This window comes from Aulonocara sp. 'chitande type north' Nkhata Bay, linkage group LG2, assembly GCF_057382095.1.
Source record: "Aulonocara sp. 'chitande type north' Nkhata Bay isolate Kocher_YH1m ecotype deep benthic linkage group LG2, A_spYH_male_GT1.1, whole genome shotgun sequence".
Taxonomy (NCBI): domain Eukaryota; kingdom Metazoa; phylum Chordata; class Actinopteri; order Cichliformes; family Cichlidae; genus Aulonocara; species Aulonocara sp. 'chitande type north' Nkhata Bay.
Window position 1 is genome coordinate 440934 of NC_141345.1, and position 19846 is coordinate 460779.

The 19846-nt window shown below is 41.5% G+C and overlaps 3 protein-coding genes across 5 annotated transcripts in view; 2 read left to right on the forward strand and 1 right to left on the reverse strand.

Moving 5' to 3' along the window:
* The window catches only part of LOC147337143 (uncharacterized), a 37133-nt gene that overhangs the window by 7547 nt on the left and 9740 nt on the right, over positions 1-19846 (forward strand). The window lies entirely within an intron of this gene.
* On the forward strand, positions 1039-6109 carry clnk (cytokine-dependent hematopoietic cell linker). 3 transcript variants are annotated; one of them, XM_086300545.1, is made up of 10 exons: positions 1047-1169; positions 1259-1342; positions 1572-1593; positions 1784-1808; positions 1897-1972; positions 2054-2070; positions 2150-2244; positions 4399-4473; positions 4643-4798; positions 4883-6109. In XM_086300545.1, the coding sequence occupies exons 1-10, from the start codon at positions 1105-1107 to the stop codon at positions 5033-5035; spliced, it is 768 nt and encodes a 255-aa protein (XP_086156671.1). In that variant the 5' UTR covers positions 1047-1104; the 3' UTR covers positions 5036-6109. The 3 variants fall into 3 exon arrangements, with proteins under 3 accessions (XP_086156653.1, XP_086156671.1, XP_086156662.1); XM_086300536.1 differs by having other exon boundaries at positions 1049-1169; positions 1569-1593; XM_086300527.1 differs by having other exon boundaries at positions 1039-1169; positions 1569-1593; positions 1897-2070.
* On the reverse strand, positions 11614-14608 carry LOC147337145 (uncharacterized). Its single transcript, XM_086262065.1, has 2 exons — positions 14517-14608; positions 11614-13579 (listed from the first exon to the last, which is right to left on the reverse strand). The coding sequence occupies exon 2, from the start codon at positions 13575-13577 to the stop codon at positions 11907-11909; it is 1671 nt and encodes a 556-aa protein (XP_086118191.1). The 5' UTR covers positions 13578-13579; positions 14517-14608; the 3' UTR covers positions 11614-11906.

Genomic DNA, 19846 nt, shown 5'->3' on the forward strand with positions numbered 1-19846 from the left:
CACTTAGACGGCATTACTCATGCTGAAAACCCATATGATGCAACTAACTTCATTAATTAGTTGCTGCCTGCCCTTGCACCTTTGCACTGCCAGAGTGGGCAGCGACTAGCTAATGAACATAGTGAAGCAAATACTAGCTCTAATTGTCGCTTAAAATCAAAGAAGAATGAAAAGAAAGTACTTCAAAAGAAATCTGAAGTTGTGTTTTACACTTGACTGACAAAGTAGGAAAGTCAACTCCACCTAAACAACTTGGGGATTTAGTGGTAGCTGTCGATATTCAGCTAGTTTTTAACTCAACCAGATAACATGAAGTTATGTAGTTCATTTCATCAGTCTGTATGTCTTTTTGTTGTATTGTTTGTGGTAATGCTCCGAAACAAATGGATAGGTTGACATGAAAAGTTTACCAGAGATGGCACAGAGGGCGGCATAGAGGTGACTGCACCACTGGGAAGGGCAAACATTTAAAATTAATCAACATTTCAAAAATGGGAGACATTGTCTTGAAATTCTTAAGAATATTTTTTAACTAAGCAGGATCTAGATATACCTCTCATCCATGCATGGTGTGGTGAGAAATATTCAGCCCCTAGTGATGTGCAGTCTTTGGCGACTCTTTTTTTCTGTTTAATTTAATGCAGCTTAACATAAAATACTTTTTTCTCATAGATTTACAGCTTCTGATCTCAGTAGATTTGGCATCCTCTAATACTAAAGCTGATTATTACAGATTAATTGAAGGATGCTGGTTGTCTTTAGTTAAATGTACTGTAATGTTTTCCGTAAACTGAGTAAAAGCTGATTCTGTCCCAGAAAAGAACCTTTTCACCTTTGTCTTCTGTGTTTGAAACACAGCACCTGTGATAAATAGAGATCTGAAGCCTGGCCGACAAAAGATGAAAACAGGTAACATCTCAGCTGACTGAAATTGTTTTGCCTTTCTGGGTCACAGTTTAAATCTCATATTGTATATTCACGTGGTGTAGTTACAGATAGGAGGATTCCACCTGTGCCAAAAGGAGAACAGGTAACTTCACGTGCCAAACAATACAGTTTACTGTACTACTGTTTGTTTGTTTTTTTATCTTTCAATAAATTGTAATGCTGACAAACTATCAAAAAGGTGACCAACTTTTTCTCTTTCTAACATTACAGCACTCACAAAGGTAATTTGCTAAATTATTGTTTAAGTTACTCATTGTTGTATTTATCTGCCTTATGGATGCACTTACTGTTTGATTCTTTGTTCCTGCAGGAGTTTGCAATCACCGTCACCTTTTACCCTGGAGTTGGTCAATGTCTTGTCTGGAAAGGCTCCACAGCAAGGTTGCAGGAGAGAGTGAGTACTGTTTTATTTTACATATAGAACCTGACACTGTGGTTTTAATTTGCTGGAGTTGACGATAACCCAGTGTGACGTTTTCCCCTGCAATAATGGTGTAAAGCAAAAACAACACCCCACAGTTTGTACAGTGTAGCGATGACACCATCTGCTGGTTGGAAAGATTATCACAGAAAATGCTGGAGGCTCTTCTGACATGTTATTTAATGTCATTTGATTTCAGCAGAGAGCACGGGACCACTAGAAATGTAAGTAGCTGAAAATGCTGAACCTATAAGAAGGTGTTGTTTGCGTTTTATTCACCATCTCTTAACAAACTAAGTCCTATGAGAAATACTGTAAAATAAACATGCTTTCCTTATTCATATATACATTTGATTTTATTCTACAAATTTCACCAAGCATTGTCGCTTAACTCTCTTTTTATACTTTTAACAGGCAGAGTTTAGTTCACATATGAAAGGTAAGATAAAAATCACAGCCTCTTGTGATAAAGTGTTACCAATAATTGTTTACAACTGTATTAACACATAAAGGGTTTTTATTTTTAGGTCCACTCAGTTCTGAAAGTCTTACACACGGCAGTTACAGGCATTCACTGGATTTGGAGTCTCACTTAGAAAGAAGGTCTGACTTTATATTTTCAGGCTTCTCAAGATGCTTTTTTAAATGTCTTATTTACATGCATCTTTTTTATCTTTTATTTAGGACCCATCAAAGTCTAGGTAAGTATCTTTGGGCTCGTCATCATCAGTCATTATACAGTTACTGACTTAATAAGTCCCCCCTGACATCTACTTAAAGAAAGGGTCCCATCAAAACGCCATCACCATGAATGGCCTCAGACGAAAGAAGACTTTGACCAGCACGACTTTGTCCCAATGGAAAAGCCTCAACAGGTACATGTGCTGCCACAGTCATGTGAAAAAGAAAGTTTTTGTTGAAGTATGTCTGTAAAGGTTCTCAGTCATCCAGGTCATCGTACTCTAAGGAGCTTGGAAAGAAGCGTCTGGACTTCTTTAAGAGACTTTTCACCTCTCATCCAAGAAGCTTCTTCAGTTCTAAGAGCAGTTGGTGGATAGTCCCAGATTCCCAGCCCTATGGGAGTGTCCCCAAGAGGGTCATGTGCCCCGTATGGATCCTCTACCTAATCACATGAGCCAAGGTGTGAAAGTGGGTGTGAGTCACAATCAGCCAAGGTTTCAGGTGAACCCACTGTGAAAACTAGCCCAATGGGTTCACAACATGGAAGAGCCACCTCCACGGGACACAACTCGCATGCATCTAAAGGACAAAGGTCATTGTTTCAAGGACGCCAATGTTCACATTTTGGACAGAGAAGACAGACGGTTTGAAAGAGGAGTGAAAGAAGCATCTATGTCCACTGTGAACGACCATCTTTGAACAGAGAAGGTGGCTTACGACACCAACTGACATCTATAATCCAGTTTTGAGTTCCCTCCCCAGACACCTTAACACCCACTCACATCCTGGGCCATTTAACCTCAGTAAATCACATGACAGTGTGGGGATAGGTTTGACAGTGGGTTCACCTGAAACCTTGGCTGATTGTGACCCACACCCACTTTCACACCTTGGCTCGTGTGATTCGGTAGAGGATCAAGAGGGGGTCCATGACCCTCTTGGGGACACTCCCATAGGGCTTAAAATCTGGGACTCTCCACCAACTGCTCTTAGAACTGCAGAAGCTTCTTGGATGAGACGGGAAACATCTTCAAGGAAACTTAAAGAAGTCCAGACGCTTTTCTTTCCAAACTTAAAATTTTCGTAGAACTCTAAAAAAGACATTTGAAAGGTTAAGTGATTCAGGATTCAAGAATGACTTTAAAGGACTTTACCAGTCCCTTGTGTCATTGTGGAGGGATTTTGGCCCACTCTTCTTTACAACATTGCTTCAGTTCATTGAGGTTTGCAGGCATTTGTTCATGTGCAGCTTTCTTAGGGTCCCACCATCTATTTCAATCAGGTTGAGGTCTGGACTTTGACTGGGTCATTCGTTGTAGATTTGCTGCTGTACTTGGGATGATTTTCCCGGTTGCATGATCCAGTTTCAGTCATGCTTTAGCTGTTGGACAGATGGCCTTAGACTTCACTTAAGAGTACTTTGGTATGCAGCGGAGTTTATGATCAACTGCACAGATCCTGTGTCTGCAAAACAAGACCCAGCCATCATACCTCCACCACCAGTTGGTAAGAGGTGTTTGCACTGACATGCTATGTTTAGCATGTGGCAGCAGCAAGTATCTTTGCTACTATGAGTCACTTCAGTATTGCATAGACACAGTTTTTAACACCTATTATTCAGTAGGAGAGCTTAATTAGCAGATGCACTATTCTCTTCAGCTGGCACTTCTCCTCAACCACTTTGCTCCACCTTTCCCTCCAGCAGCTGAGCCAAGAAATTACACCTCGCCACGCCAAATATCTCCACTTTGGTCTCATCAGTCCAAAGGAGACTGTTCCTGAGATGTTGTGGTTTGTTAAGATGCAACTTTGCAGACTTGCAGCCATGCTACTACGTTTCTTCAGAAAGAAGTAGCTTTCTACTGGTAACCCTTTCAAAAAGGCCAAACATGTTCATTCTTTTTCTAATTGTACATTCAAGAGCTTTAAGGTTCAGCATGTTAACTGAGGCCTGTAGAGTCTAAGATGTAGCTCTTGGGTATTTTTCACTTATTTTGTAGCACCTAGCAATGTACAGTTTGACCTTGGGGTGAATTTCTTGGGGGAATCCACTCCTGGGAAAACTGTAGTATTGTGTTAACAAACACCTGAATAATCATTTCCAGCAAAATGCCTAAGCTTCTGTGTTTTAGAGATGATCACATGTGCTGATGATCAGCTAATCAAGTGTATTGGCATCACCTGGCTGCTAATTACCCCTTTAATTCCTATGGAAACAGTGGAGGTGTATCTAATTTTTCACAACTATCCATAATTAACCCAAACTAATCCTGTAATCAAGAATGATATCCATCACAACGTGATATTAACTAGCTTTGAATCCACTGATCAATGAACTTTTCTGGCAGACCTGTGAGGAAGATTGGTACATCGGGACATGTAATCGAGCAGATGCTGAGCACGCCTTGCACCTGGTGAACAAGGTATATGAATAAGGACTCTAAATATAAAAATATAACTGAACATGTCTTAAGCTTGGGCAGATGTTAAACATAGTTATTTGGATCTATATCAGTTGAAAGTGTAAAAACAACACACCAAAAGCACAGTTTAACAGGAGTATTCTTTTCTTTCTGTAACTCCTCCCATTAGGATGGTGCATTTTTGGTACGAGACTGCTCCACCAACAGCAACTTTGAACCCTTGGTATTGGTTGTGTATCATGAGAAGAAGGTTTACAATGTCAAAATTCGGTTTGTCGAGAGCACAAAAAAGTACGCATTGGGCACAGGATATCGTTCAAATGATGTGAGTGAACACATTTCAGAAAATGTTTCATTAAGAACCCTCAATCGCACTATATTTACTCTAATTCCCTTTATTTTTCCTCAGATGTTTGACTCTGTGGCAGACATCATCAAGTTCCACTCCATATTTCCAATAACACTTGTCAGTGGGAGAACCGCGATGGGAAACAAGTACCCAGACAACTGTGTGCTGACATTTCCTATAACAAAAGGGGATGTTGAACGGTTGCTACAATAACATGTGAACCTTGCCAACAAAGATTTGTCAATGTGCTTCTTGTGTCATGTGTGTTCACAGTTCCACAAAAACTGTAGCGCTGTCATTCTGAGCAAGTTGGGGTGGATGGATTTTGTAAAAGAAAAATATATACGTTGATCAGACGTACCTATAAATTCTGGTTATTTTGATAATAATAATGTGCTAATGGTTTTTAAATTAATCCCATAGACAAGTGGTTCTCAAATTCTTTGGGTCCAGTGACACAAAACCTCCTATAATCAAAATATCGATTTGGCTGGTTCTGCCACAGCATTCGAAAATCTTCCCACACCTGCTAGCTACCAGGCTAATAAACTAGCAAGTGATTTCATTGTTGCAGTGAGTCACAATCATATCAGTTCCTCCTGTTCCTCAGACTTACTTCCCTGTCCTTATTTTTAACCAGCACAATGCTGTTTTTCAGTCATGAACTGCATGAAATGTTATAAAGATTTTATTTTTATTTTATCACGATTTTATTTTAAATTATTACAAGAGTTGGGAAATTCCCAGTGCTAGGTTTCAGTTAGCTTGACTCAGTGCCATTCAGTGGCTCTGGCTTAAGTGCAGTGAATTGATTTAGAGAGTGCTCTGCAGTATTTCTGTTGGTAACTTAACTAAAGATAGCAAGTGAAACCATTTATAACATGTAACTAAAGTTTACTAATTTTTACAATATAAGTGGGAAAATGACAGATTGAAAGCCACTTTTACAAGCTAAATAGCAAATTTAAGGCTAAACAAACTACTTCAAGTCACATGATTGATTGATTGATTGATTGATTGATTGATTGATAGATAGAGTAACAATACTTTATTTATCCCGAGGGAAATTGTTTAAAAGGCTACCAGACAATCCGGTGCCATCATGAGCACCCTTTCTGACCATACATGGAATACACAAACATAACACTGGGAAGACAGGTAGGGGAGGTACGAAAAAAACAATGGAAATACACACGAGGAAAGAGGAGGAGAAAAAAGATATCCTCGCAGACTGAGCTCCTCGGGGAGAGCAGTTTGAGAACAGAAAAAAAAACACCTCAGCACAGAAAGCACATAAATCTTCACATCTTACAACCTAAAAGCACATGACTTGCAGCGGGGGGGGTGTGTGTGTGTGTGTGTAAGTGCGTGTCTGTGTACATGAGACATTTGCGTGTGTGTGTGTGTGTGCGTGTGTGTGTGTGTGTGTGCGTGTGTGTGCGTGTGTGTGTGTGTGTGTGTGTGTGTGTGTGTGTGTGTGTGTGCGTGCGTGTGTGTGTGTGCGTGTCTGTGTACATGGGAGATTTGCGTGTGTGTGTGTGTGTGTGTGTGTGTGTGTGTGTGTGTATCCTGTGTTCAACTTGAGAGAGTTTCACCCGGTTAAGCAAAAGTCAACAGTCCTCCAGCTGACCCATGTGACCTTGAAGGATAGGAGCAGATGGTCAAAAATAATGAACTGGTATCCATAATTACAGCCATACCAGATAGTAAGCTCATGGAGAAATGCAGTCAGAGTTAAAAACATCGATTGATTGATGGCAGAGTCAAAGGAGAGAAACAAAGGTGCAGAAGTGGCTCAGTAAACTTGTGAGAGCATAATATGAACAATTTTCCATTAGTTTTACAAAACCAGAGTGAGGTCATTTAAACCTAAACCATGGAGCTCCCAGTGCACAGCATTTGTGCTGATGTTAAGGGGGGGGAGGTTTCGAGGCTCTGTGGTTATTGAGTCAGCAAACCCCGTTATGCATTGTATCCTTCAGCACTGCCCCCACCCTGGTCATGATTTGGGGGGGGGGGGTTCTAAACACTTCCCCTTTCCAATCCGGTTGTTCAGTCTGACGTCACTAGCCGTGTCTGGGCCTAAACTCCGCTGCAGGTCCATATATCAAACGATCACTATGGCATTACTGAGAGTTGAAAAACTGTCTAAAGTATTTCATCTTTAATAAAATGATCAGCGTTCTGCTCTACCAGGTGTAACAATTGAGTTTAACATCCAGGCATCCATGAAAACGGAATTTATGACATTTAACGGAGTCAGAAGTTAGCAGGGAGTTAGCTCGCTAGCTTCTATCTAAATACAATATAGCATGTCCTGACTGCGGGGGTTTGGAAACAAATTCAAACGTACGCTGTTATCACTTCCAACATAAATGAAGACAGAAAACTAAACAGCAGTGACGTTTGTAGGGTTACTGAAGTTGGGCTAGCTGGTATATAATGATGTGCTACGTGACCGCTAGCGACACAGCTATGTTAGCATAATATAAACAAGCTAACTTTTTTTCCACTTGATAAAAGTTAACATGAGTGTTCTCGGTGGTCAGGAACAAATGTAATCGCATGGCAGGATGCTGTAAAAGGACCAAACTTCAGCCAGGAGAACAACTGAGATAATCCATCCACAATACGAGGTTAGTCATTCATATACTGCTGCATGGGCTGGGCTGTAGTTACATCCTAAGGTTTTAAAAACTGAGCTTAAATAAATGATTAGCGGTAATAAAAGCCGAGGGAGGTCAACAGGGATCACTGACTGTTTTAGGAGCTTTTTGAGATCAAATAGAAGAAAATACATAACATTAAACATGTTAACAACACAAAAGCGTGCGTGCTGCACAACAACATTGAATATTTAGTATTTACTGCTGTTTACACTTAGCTAGATTAATGCGATGGTGTTGTGTTTAGTATGTTGCTTTGGGGGTTTTTTTTTGCTTGTTTTCTATTCTTCTTCTCTCAACAGGTGATCCAGGAGATTTTTTTTTTCCTCCCCCCTTTCTCACTGTCCCTCTCCCCTTCTGTTTTTCTTTTCCTTCCTCTTTCTTTCTCCCTTTCCTATCCCTCACTCATGTCTGTCCCGTCTGTAACATCTGAAAATAAAATATAATAAATAATAAAAACAAAGGTCGACCAAATGGACCAATACGGCAATGCCACGATGATCCATTTGGCAAAGTAAATCCATTGGGTATCCTTGTTGGTCTTCAGACAACAATTCTGATGGCTAAAGAACCAAATGGGACAGGCAAAAAAAAACCCAAAAAAACCCACAAAAGCCATATTAAACGCAGACTACTTTAGGCCCGGAAGTAGGATTTGTCGTGTCATCACTGAACAACCGGATAGGGCTTTGGAGCTGACGTCACGCCGCAATGCATTGTGGGAGCGCGGCACCATTTTCAGGGTCTACGAATCAAAACAAACACACTGTGTTGGAACGACGAATACAAGATGCTTAAAAGCGGCTCAAAAGAGAAAGGACTGTAGAGACCGATTGCGTTCAGAGGCGAAGCAGCGGTACTTGCAGAAAATAGCCTGCATTGGAAATGTGGACCCGTAGGAAATACGGCCGTGGAGTAGAAACCCTGAAGACCAACCGCTATTGACGTAGCCTGACATATTTTCATACCTTGTCTGTGGAGTCAGCGCGTACAAGTCGTCATTCAAACAAAGGTAAGTCAGCTCGAGTACTGCGAGTAAAATGCGTTTGATTTCCCTGCAAATATTCACATTACTGGGGAGGTACAGTCTTCCACAGGAGCTGCTGATCCAGTTCTACACTGCAGTCATTGAGTCTGTCCTGTGCTCCTCCATCACAGTCTGGTATGGTGCAGCCACTAAACAGGACAGGAGCAGACTGCAGCGGACTGTACGGGCAGCAGAAAGGATCATCGGCACGCCCCTGCCCTCCATCCAGGATCTGTACCTCTCAAGAACCAGGAAACGGGCAGGGAAAATCATCGCAGACCCCTCACACCCTGGACACAGACTTTTTGATCTGCTGCCCTCTGGCAGATGGTACAGAAGCCTGCAGACCAGGACCACCCGACATAGGAACAGTTTCTTTCCCCTCGCCATCTCCCTTCTTAACAGTTGACCTGTCACACTGCTCCCACTGCCAGACTGCAGCTGCACCTTATGTACATTCTGTAGTATTCATTCCACCTCATTCATTTTTGTATTTTATGTATATAAGTTTAGATTCGTTATTTATAGTTGGTTTACACAGCTTTGTGTATGTATGTGTATGTATGTGTAATGTGTGTATATAGACACGTGTGTGTGTGTGTGTGTGTGTGTGTGTGTGTGTGTGTGTGTGTGTGTGTGTGTGTGTGTGTGTGTGTGTGTGTGATTTATATTGCTGTGCTTGAGAGCAACCATCTACCGGAACCAAATTCCCTGTATGTGTCTGCACATATACTTGGCCAATAAACACGATTCTGATTCTGATTAGTGCAGCATAAATTCATTCATGAGGGGGTTAGGGGTTACCTCTGCTTCAGTTCCTCATCCTGTTATTTGTAGATTTCAGCCCTTTAATTTTTTAGAGTGAATGAAAGAATGAAAACCTAAATGAAGTGATGATGAGCAGTTTTACTTTCAGGCTGATTCCATCAAAGTAATCAAACTGATCCGTTGTGCTGTTGCTCTGTCGTTATCTGAGCTGCAGTTTAAACCTGTTGTCTGGGTCAAAGTCACATGACCTCTGCTGCGTCCTCAGAGCCTGTGGTTTAGTCTGAACCAGCTGCTGTATCCTGTAGAAGGCGCTGTTTCAGAGGTTTGACTTACAGTTTTTTACAGTCGCTAACAAGCGTTTGTCCAAACAGTTGTCACATTTGCAAAACTCTAAACACAATTAGCACAGCATCGGTCTGTTGTGGCCATACCATTCACACATTTCATGTCGTGTTCACCCAATATGCAGTCAGTGAACACATTTCCACAATGCTTACATTTTCTTAACAGACAAGTTATACCTCCCAACAAAACTATGGACTGTTCTTGTAGTATCTACGAATGTTAACACACAACATCCCACAATAGCAAAAACAATATCCCAAACCTTAGATACAGTATAAAAACCTCTGCTTCTGCAATGATATGTCGGTGGATCCGACATACCAGGCGGTTTTATCCCAGGTGCATCGACTTGGATAACATCAGATGTGATGTTGATGAAAACATGTGGCCTAACCCTGAAGATCGCAGAGATTAGATGCAAATCTTTTGCCTTTTTTTAGCCCCCCTCCCCCTCCCCCCCTTTTTATCTTGGCTTTTTGCTGTTGTTTTTTTGTTCAGAATGCTCTTGTGTGTTTCATGGATATTTTGTTCACTGTAAGCAATACTGTAAAACTTTCTCTGTCCTATCATACCGTGTTTCTACTGTACCTCCTGTGGTAAACAGTAAAGAAACAAAAACTTGTTTGCTTTTTACTGGAATGCTTTTGAATGTGAACATTGCTGTACATGTGGACATACAGTTACCAACCAAGACATTTCTGGTGTCAATATGGTGGATTGCATGTTTCGCATGCAAATACCTGTGAAACTGAAACATAAAAGTCTATGCAGTTTTTGTAATGTCAATGATAGCCAGTATTTTGAAACCTGGTGTACTTTGATTGACTGCATGTACCTTGTGAAGTGAAAACAAGTGTTATTCTTTGACAGACTAATTTCATTTTGAGTCAGATTTATAGTGTTTTTGTACAGTTAGTGTGTGCAGAGAACGATGTGTTCTAATTTTGAAATGAGGAGTTAGTATATATTTAACAAAGTGTATTTTTGGGAAGGATATTATCCATTTGGCCAATTGTGTTTTGTAGGTGTGGGTCTGTGTTAAGAGTTTAGAAAAAGTATCTGAAGTATGGGTAGGCGCTTGTTAGCGACTGTAAAAAACTGTAACTTTAACTTGTTAAACTGCAGCTGGGCTCAGTGATAGAGCAGCAGCCCTGGGGAGTCCAACATCACTCTACTCAACCAAAACTGATGTGAACAGAAAAACAAGTTCTTACCTGTTCTCCAGATCAAAACAGATAAAATTCCCACCACAAAGTCTCAGAACTGTTTAAAATTGGAAGGCCAGCTGCAGCTGCAGGAGGCTGGCCTTCCAATACCTTTTGTTGGTGTAATACTAATCTTGGCCACAAGAGGCTGCAATGTACCACGTTCCCAGTCTAAATGGGTGATTTTAAATGTCTCCATGAACTCTAAACATAGGGTCTATGTATTGTGTGTTAGCATGTTATGTAACATAAATATCATATCTTTCTTTTGGCTGGAAATGTGTTTTACTGAGTGAAGGTTGTGTGTTACGGAGGCTTTAGGAGGTTGGATGAGGTCATATAAAGAATGACAGCATCAACAAGTCAAGGTGGATGGATGATGATGGATCAAACACAGGACGTCACCCAAGAGACTGGGGTTTGAATCCTGTTAACTTATTATTTTCAGTATTTTAATTATTTGTATTTTAGATCTTTCTGAAAGAAAGCCTGATGGCAAAAATGTGACCAGAGACTGACGGGGGCAGTTAACACTTACTATGGTCCACCAGGATTTGTCTTGGTGCTCTCGATGGCCGACTTAGAAAAATTATCTTGGCCCCATCAAAAAAGAATAATTTTTAAAAATCTCACTTGCCTTTCAGGGCCTCTGTAGTTTTTCCTGTTTGCATGTGTTGGAATCAAACTTCACTTTATCTTCAGAGTCAAACAAACAATGAAAACTCTCAGAATGAAGCTGGAGATGATTTTTAATCTGCTTCTTTTACAATCACAGACAAGAGCAAAGAAGTGAAGCACATAGTAATGATGATAATGACGAGTCAGTCCAGTCTAAATCTTTTTGATTCAGATTGAAAGAAGTTAAAGAACAAACTCTGATCAGATCAAACCGTCCTGGATGTGTGATTGATAAGTGATTTATTGAGCATTTCTTTGATTGTTAATTTACTTTAGTTATTTTAGTTCCACATCTATCTTGTTGATTCTCTCCTCAGTCACTTGATAGGTGGTTCGTTTCTGAGTGTGCGTTATGTTGTTGTTCCTGCAGAAATCTGCCTTTGATTGGGAGATGTCTAACCAAGTTTGTTGAGAACCTCCTCCAGTTTGGACTCCATGTTTTTCAATTTGGACTCCATCTTGTCCAGTTTGATGTCAATGGTGCTGATGTCAGGCACAGGATGTTGTAAATCAGTCTCTGAAGCCACGCTAATCGTAGACTCCTTTTCACATGTGTCTCCATAGTAACCATCTGGGCACTCACAGAGCCAATCATTGGAGTCCAGCAGCCTCTCACACTTTCCTCCATTCTGACAGGGATCAGGGTTACAGACGGGTAAGGTTTGGGAATAATGCACAAAGAACCTGTATGCGAAGCCTCCCGACTTACAGTCGAAAGTCTGCAGGGCATCTGGAACTTTACCAAAGTCCTCTTTATAGCTGGTGTGCATTATTTTAAGAAACTCTCTTACAGGAACACCAGCAACCTCTCCACTGCATTTTGGTACTTGCTCTTCAATATAAACACACCCCATCCTGTCACTCAGAGGGTGGTTAACAGAATATCTTCGCCACATCCCTGAAAAACAAGAATTCAACTGATTCAAAACTTGTACTTTTCTTTCTTCCTCTGTTTTCTGAGTGTAGCCCACAGCCACAGTGATCTTGCCCGCGGGGACCTCCTTCATATTATAAAACATGTGATCGCCAACCCGATCTGTGCTGTACACCAGCACCACCCAGTTATACCAGTTGTACTTCTCATCTAGAGCCTTTTTCACCTGATAAGCAATGGCTTGTTTGTCATCAAGATTCATTGCTTTGCTGATCTCCTCCACATCCTTCTCCATGTACTGTGTATAGTTCTTGCGGCAGAACTTCACAGCTGATATCTGAGCCTTGGAGACAGTCTTGAACATCTTGGTTTGTTCAGCTTCTTTGCCTGATGGGTTAAAACCAACCAGATTCCAGTAGAGCTGGTTGAGTACCATCCCCCTCCACAGCAAGCTGCTAAAATATATGTTATATTTACCGATCTCTCTGATGCTACATTTAAACTTCTTCTTCAGCAGGCCGTTGAGGTTTCCACTGAGAGACGTGCTGCTGACTGTCAGGTAATGGTAGAGGTTGGCCACACTGGCCTCAACTGCTGTGTTCTCATAGTAGTTGGTGAATATCTCTGCCAGTCGGAGTCTGTCTTCAGCAGTTTTTACCAACCCACTGTTCTCACGGAACTCTTCAAACTTCTTCCAGGCGCTGAGGATGCGGACCTCATCTTGAGAATAGACGCTGGCGTAGTTGAACCATTCTACATCTGTTGCCAGGTTGGAGATCTGGAGGGAGAGAGAGTCCAGTTTCCTGTTCACCTGAGAAAACCCTTCCCTCAGCTCCTTCAGAGGGTTTTCTTGAGGGACGAAGGCCAAGACCACATTGACAATGGGCGAGACCAGACCTCCGATGACGGGTGCCAAGCTGGCAATATTGGAGATCCCCTTCAAGACACTTGTCAATGATTCAACATTTTTCTTTCCAATCCTGTCGTTGATGAAATTCAGAACATCTTTTGCAGTCTGCATAGATGCTGCGACCTCCTCTCTGGTACGGAAAGGAAGGACACTTTTTACCCTGTGTGGTGGAGACAGGTCGGTGGAGGTGGAGTCATGTGACCGAGCAGAGGAGGTCGTCCAGTAAAGAAGGAGGATCAGTGAAGCCAACAGCATGGAGGTAGACCACCGTGGAGACGCCATGACTGCAACACAGATAACATAACATGGGACATTTTCCTTAATGCTGTACATTGAAGAGTACCTCACCCTCCCTTCACAACCTGCTGTTTTCTAGAAGTTTTCCTTATTCAGACTGACGGACTGAGAGTTTTGTTTGGTGCACAGACTGTGATTCTGTCCAGGACAAAACCAGCTCAGTATCCTGCAAATGAAGCCCATATTGGACAGTTCATTAAGATTTACATCATGTCCTTTGATGGATGTGTACGTCTGACCTTCATACCAGAGACCAGAGTTCACATCCCATCACAGACCTGCAGGAACATTTGTCCCTTTATCAACTGAACCATGGCCACTCGTGTTTTTATTGTCTGAGCCTTCCCATAACTTACCTATAATTTATCTGATACGACCGTGATCTGTCCCTAATCTTCAGCTGTGATTTACAGATACTGTACAAAGTGGCAGTTTTTAAAACATTGTAAAATTGTTCCATATCGATGTTCTTGTCTGGTGAAATGGTTACATTAAAGTTAGCTCTTCTGCTCAGAGAAAAGTTTGTTTAAGACCATGTAACTTACATAATTTACTATATACATAACTGTGTACTCTGCCAGTTTGTTAAAGTCACTCATTATGTTCAAAAGGAGGAAATGGACAGGTCTAATTTAGACGAATATATTAAAACATCATCTGCATATTGTCAGACTTTGAACTCTTGCTTTCCGATCTCACTTCTGTGTTGGAGCTGAAAGCAGCAGCAAAACATTCAATGTCCAGAGAAAAAAAGGAACAAAGAATGGTCAGTCCCTCATTATTACTTCCAGGGTTACATATCTGTGGCTTATTCAATTCTCCCTAACCTGAGTTACGAGTTACATCTGCTGCAGTGATCATCTGTATGTAACTATGTTTAACTGTACGATCCCTGTTAGATAAATAAATGCTAAAGACTCAGACCTGGGAAGAGGCTTGGAGAGCTGGATACTGGTCCAGAAAGGTGAGGCTGGTGGAGCTGATCAGCAGGTAGTCTGGATGGTTGTTGGATGATGGTCTGTGACCTCTGAGCTCCACACAGCACAACCAGTTATTCTTATAGGAGGCTGACTGACCACACCTTCCCTTCAACCACATGATTCTCATCCACTTTGGAGCAGGTGGAGCTGGAGGCACAGAGGTTTACCTTCAGATGCCTTCCAGTCAGGTTTTAGACAGAACCACAGCACTGAAACCGCTCTGACCAAAGTGTTTAATGACATATGTCTGAATACAGACAGTGGAAAAATGTCAGTCCTAGTTTTACTGGATCTCAGTGCAGCATTTGATACAGTTGACCACAACATATTACTCAAACGACTGGAGAACTGGACAGGTCTTTCAGGAACTGTACTAAACTGGTTCAAAACATACGTAGAAAACAGGAAATACTTTGTATCAATAGGTAACTTCACATCTGAGCAGACAAGTATCACATGTGGAGTTCCCCAAGGTTCCATCTTGGGACCCCTTCTGTTTAACATCTACATGCTCCCACTGGCACAGATTATAAACAACAACAAAATAAACTATCACAGCTATGCAGATGACACACAAATATATATCACAATGTCACCAGGAGACCGAGGCCCTGTACAGGCTCTTGGTAAATGCATTGAGGAAATCAATGACTGGTTGTGCCACAATTTTCTCCAGCTAAACAAAAACAAAACTGAGGTAATAGTCTTTGGCGCCAAAGAAAAACGATTACAGGTCACCAGAGAACTTCAATCTATACATCTAAAAACCACAAACCAGGCGAGAAATTTGGGTGTAGTGATGGATGCAGACCTAAACTTAGAAAACACATTAAGACAATAACAAAGTCAGCTTACTATCACCTCAAGAATATATCAAGGATAAAAGATCTGATGTCTCAACAGGACCTGGAAAAACTAGTCCATGCATTCATCTTTAGTAGGCTTGATTACTGTAACAGCATCTTTACAGGTCTACCTAAAAAATCAGTCAGACAACTACAGCTCATTCAGAACTCTGCTGCTCGAGTCCTCACTAAGACCAAAAAAGTGGACCACATCAGTCCAGCTCTGAGGTCTTTACACTGGCTGCCTGTCCGTCAGAGGATAGACTTTAAAGTTCTGATGCTGGCCTATAAAGCTCTGAATGGTTTAGGACCAAAATACATCAATGACCTCCTGACCCAGTATGAACCTTCCAGATCCCTCAGGTCATCTGGATCCGGTCTTTTATCAGTTCCCAGAGTCAGAACCAGACACGGAGAAGCTGCATTCAGCTTTTATGCGCCTTATATCTGGAACAAACTCCCAGAAAGCCTCAGATCAGCTGAAACACTCAGTTTATTTAAATCCAGGTTGAAGACTCACCTGTTCTCAGCTGCATTTGAATAAAGCACCAAATCCACACTTTAAGCTTACATTTCAAAACTTACATTTAACTACTGATTTTATCTATTGTTCTGATTTTATCTGTTTTGATTTTATATACTGTTGTTTGTTTGTTTGTTTGTTTGTTTGTTTGTTTGTTAATTAGTTAGTTAGTTTATTTGCTTGTTTTAATCAATTTTAAATCATGCTTTTTATTTGTTCTTGTTTCTAATGTCTCTGTAAAGCACTTTGAATCACCTTGTTGTTGAATTGTGCTATACAAATAAACTTGCCTTGCCTTGCCTTGCCTTACCTTATATGGAGAAATGATAGGAAGACGACTGCTTTATATGAAAAGACCAAAACCACAAAGAGATACCGTTCAATGGTCTGAACCACCTCGTCTTTACCAGTTAGAAAACACCACGTACAGGAGATGGCAGATGTGAATTGTAGCCATGAGACAGGGCTTTACCTCCCTTCTTCTCTCTCTTATACACTGAGTATACACACTAATGTTAACAGAGTCTGATCCTGCACTTAGTTCAACAGGACAAAGAGAATCAGAATCAGGGCCTGGTGGTGGTACGCCTCCATAAACCAATCAAGTTTCAGGAAATATGGTCACAGTCTCCCCTTCTGTTCCTGAGGTATGGTGTTGAATAATGGACAGAAAGGTTATGATGTCACACTGAAGCTAACCTTTGACCTTTTGGATAGAAAATGTCATCACTTCATCACTTTAACCTCTTAGGCCTCTGGCAGAAATTAGTCATAATCAGTACATTAGTTATGACCTTCCACCTTTGACCAAAATCGAATCCGTTTATCTCTGAGACCAAGTGAACGTTTGTGTCAAATTATAGGAAATTCTCTCAAGATGTTCCTGAGATATTTTCTCCATGAGAACAGGACAGACAGACATCCTGAAAACATGATATCTCTGTCTGTTACTGGTGCAGAGGTTATCAGTAATCAGTATAACTGTAGGTGTCAGGCTCCTAACACAGCACAGTGTCTCTGTTTGTGATGATCTCCATCAACAGGCCCAGGACGACCCACCCTTCATGTCAGGGATCATCACCGGTGATCAGAGTTGGGTCTATGGCTGCGACCCAGAGACCCGGAGAATGAGTCCAACTTGACACTTAATTAGACAGAAGAGGCTGAAAACCAAACAAAGATGGATGCCTCTGGTCAGCCAAAGTCAGCTGGTCATGTGATTAAACACTAATGTCATGGATATGGTGTCACATGTTGATCCTGACCAACGTCTGTCTCCACCGTCCATCACACAAGACAGAAGAAGTTCTTCCTGTTGAATCAAACAGACGAACACAGAGTGAGTCCTGATGGAACAGACCTGTGGATCCACAGAGACGCTGTCGGGCCTTTTTCACCACGGTGTTGATGTGACAGGACCATGACAGGTCCTGCGTGATGTGAACTCCGAGGTATTTGAAGCTGTCCACTCTCTCCACTGGGCACTCGTTGATGACGGGGGTCTGGTAGTTCCTCTCCTGCTTAGTGCTGAAGTCCACTATCAGCTCCTTTGTCTTACTGACGTTTAGAAGGAGGTTGTTCCTCTGGCACCAGTTCTCCAGATTCCTAATCTCCTTCAGGTAGGCCGTCTCGTTGTTATCAGAGATCAGGCCCACCACGACGGTGTCGTCAGCAAACTTGATGATGGTGGTGGAGCTGGTAGTGGCCACACAGTCATATGTGTACAAAGAGTACAGCAGGGGGCTCAGAACACACCCCTGGGGGGCTCCAGTGCTGAGAGCGGTGGAGGCTGAGACATGTCCGCCCATCCTTACTGCCTGTGGTCTGCCAGTTAGGAAGTTGGAGATCCACTGACACATAGATGAGCTGAGTCCCAGATGCTCCAGCTTGGTGGTGAGTGTGGAGGGAATTATGGTGTTAAATGCAGAGCTGTAGTCTATGAAGAGCATTTTAACATAATTCCCCCTTCTAGTGTCCAAGTGAGTGAGTGATGTGTGGAGGAGATGAGAGATGGCATCGTCTGTGGAACGATTTGGACGGTAAGCGAACTGTAGTGGTTCCAGTGTGTCTGGTAGTGAAGAAATGATGAAGTCTCTGACCAGGCGTTCAAAGCACTTCATCACTACTGAGGTGAGGGCTACAGGGCGATAGTCATTGAGAGAAGCAGGGTGGGGTTTCTTCGGGACAGGAACAATGATGGACTCTTTGAAGCATGTGGGGATCACCGACTGAGATAAAGAGATGTTGAATATCTCAGTGAACACAGGAGCTAGCTGGTATGCGCAGTCTCTTAGGATACGACCTGGGATGCCGTCTGGTCCTGCTGCTTTCCTGGTGTTCACTCTCTTGAAGGCTCTCCTTACTTCATGCTCGGAGATGACGAGCACGTTTCCGGTGCTGGCAGTATCTTCCTGTCTGCAGCCGTTAGCGCCGCTAACACTAGCATTGTCAATTACAACACCCTAAAAAGAAGTGTTACAGGGCAGTAGGGAAAAACCACCGATCATCATATCAGGAAATACTTATGAAATTTAATGATTCAAAAACAAAGTCTGACAGGTGATCAACAAATACAAGGCAAAACCACAAAATCCAAATACCTGAGTGTGTGAAAATGAAGTCTCACCTTTGTGTCATTTCTTCAGTTTTCTCTTTAATCTTCCACATCTACACTGCATCTGCTGTAACTGAACAATGATCCCTGTTTCCAAAACACAACATGACTGTGCACAGCCCTGACATTAATCAGAGGAAAATGATTTTTCTGGGCTTTAGACAAGTTTTTAAAAAAAAGAAAGAAAGAAAAAAAAGATTAAAACTCCATGGCTCAAAAATACACAATCCCAAGACTAATAACTTACTGTGTTTATAGATGGAGATGTCCTGTCAACAGTTTGAGGAATAGTAAAAACATGAGTCACTGAGATTAATTTATATCCATAAAGTGCATTTACCAATGAATCAAGACTCCAAACTCACACAAAAATAAATTCAGGCTGAAAAATCCTTCACATTCCTTCAATACAAATCAAAGAGCTCAAAAGAGGAAGAGAGAAAAAAGAGACAGCATCTGTAGGAGGAATAATACTCAGGAGAATGATACTGGAACAAATAATCAGGATATCATTTTAACAGCCACTAGGTGGCATCATTTCTTCTCCTCCACTCCTCCTGTTTGTTATGTCTTCTTTAATGTGTCCATCTTTCTTCATCACATAAATGCATCATTAAATATTTTACCTTGAAGACAAAGACCATTTAAAACTGAGACATTAGAGTTACAGAAATATAAATCAGAGCTCTCTGTGCTTTAGATGGAGTTAACTCTCATCTCTCTGTGTTTAACCCATTCAGAACCTGAATGATCAAGTCCATTCATGTGCACATGGAAAATAAATATATTAACAGTTCAGTGAAAAACAGATATAATTGGAGAATTAGAAAGAGAATATTGTAAAAGAGCAGTGAGTCTCCATCCACAGATATTTTGAGGCGTCCTTCTACAGCTGTCCACCAGGTGGAGCCAGAGTTCTCCACACTGATTATTCTGGGTCTAATTTCTCTGACTTCACTGAGGTTTTACAGTTTTTTCTGATTGCTTAAGCACATTTTTTGTAACTATTGGCTAATTTTGCAAAACTCTTCACACAAATAAGAAAACCTGTCACCCAATCATCAAAACATTGTAGTTCTCTTGCAAAAGCAAACACAGCTAGATTAACTCTTCACACCTTCGTAAAAATGGTGTTTCCGTATCAAACAGTACACACAAGCCATCATCTACTAAGCACACAATGCGCCAACTGCACACTGATGGTATGAATACAAAACACATCTGGCGTTTGCCTTCCCTGTGCACAAGGTAGGCTATGTCAGTTTGAGCTCATACTTCTGTCATAGATCCAT

Bases quoted from the DNA above. Each gene is read 5' to 3' on its own strand.
- clnk (XM_086300527.1), top strand. From the start codon at position 1,105: ATGCTGACAAACTATCAAAAAGGTGACCAACTTTTTCTCTTTCTAACA. The intron at 2,071-2,149 runs GTAAGTATCTTT...ATCTACTTAAAG, and splicing joins TAGGACCCATCAAAGTCTAG to AAAGGGTCCCATCAAAACGC. The intron at 2,245-4,398 runs GTACATGTGCTG...CTTTTCTGGCAG, and splicing joins CAATGGAAAAGCCTCAACAG to ACCTGTGAGGAAGATTGGTA.
- LOC147337145 (XM_086262065.1), bottom strand. From the start codon at position 13,577: ATGGCGTCTCCACGGTGGTCTACCTCCATGCTGTTGGCTTCACTGATC.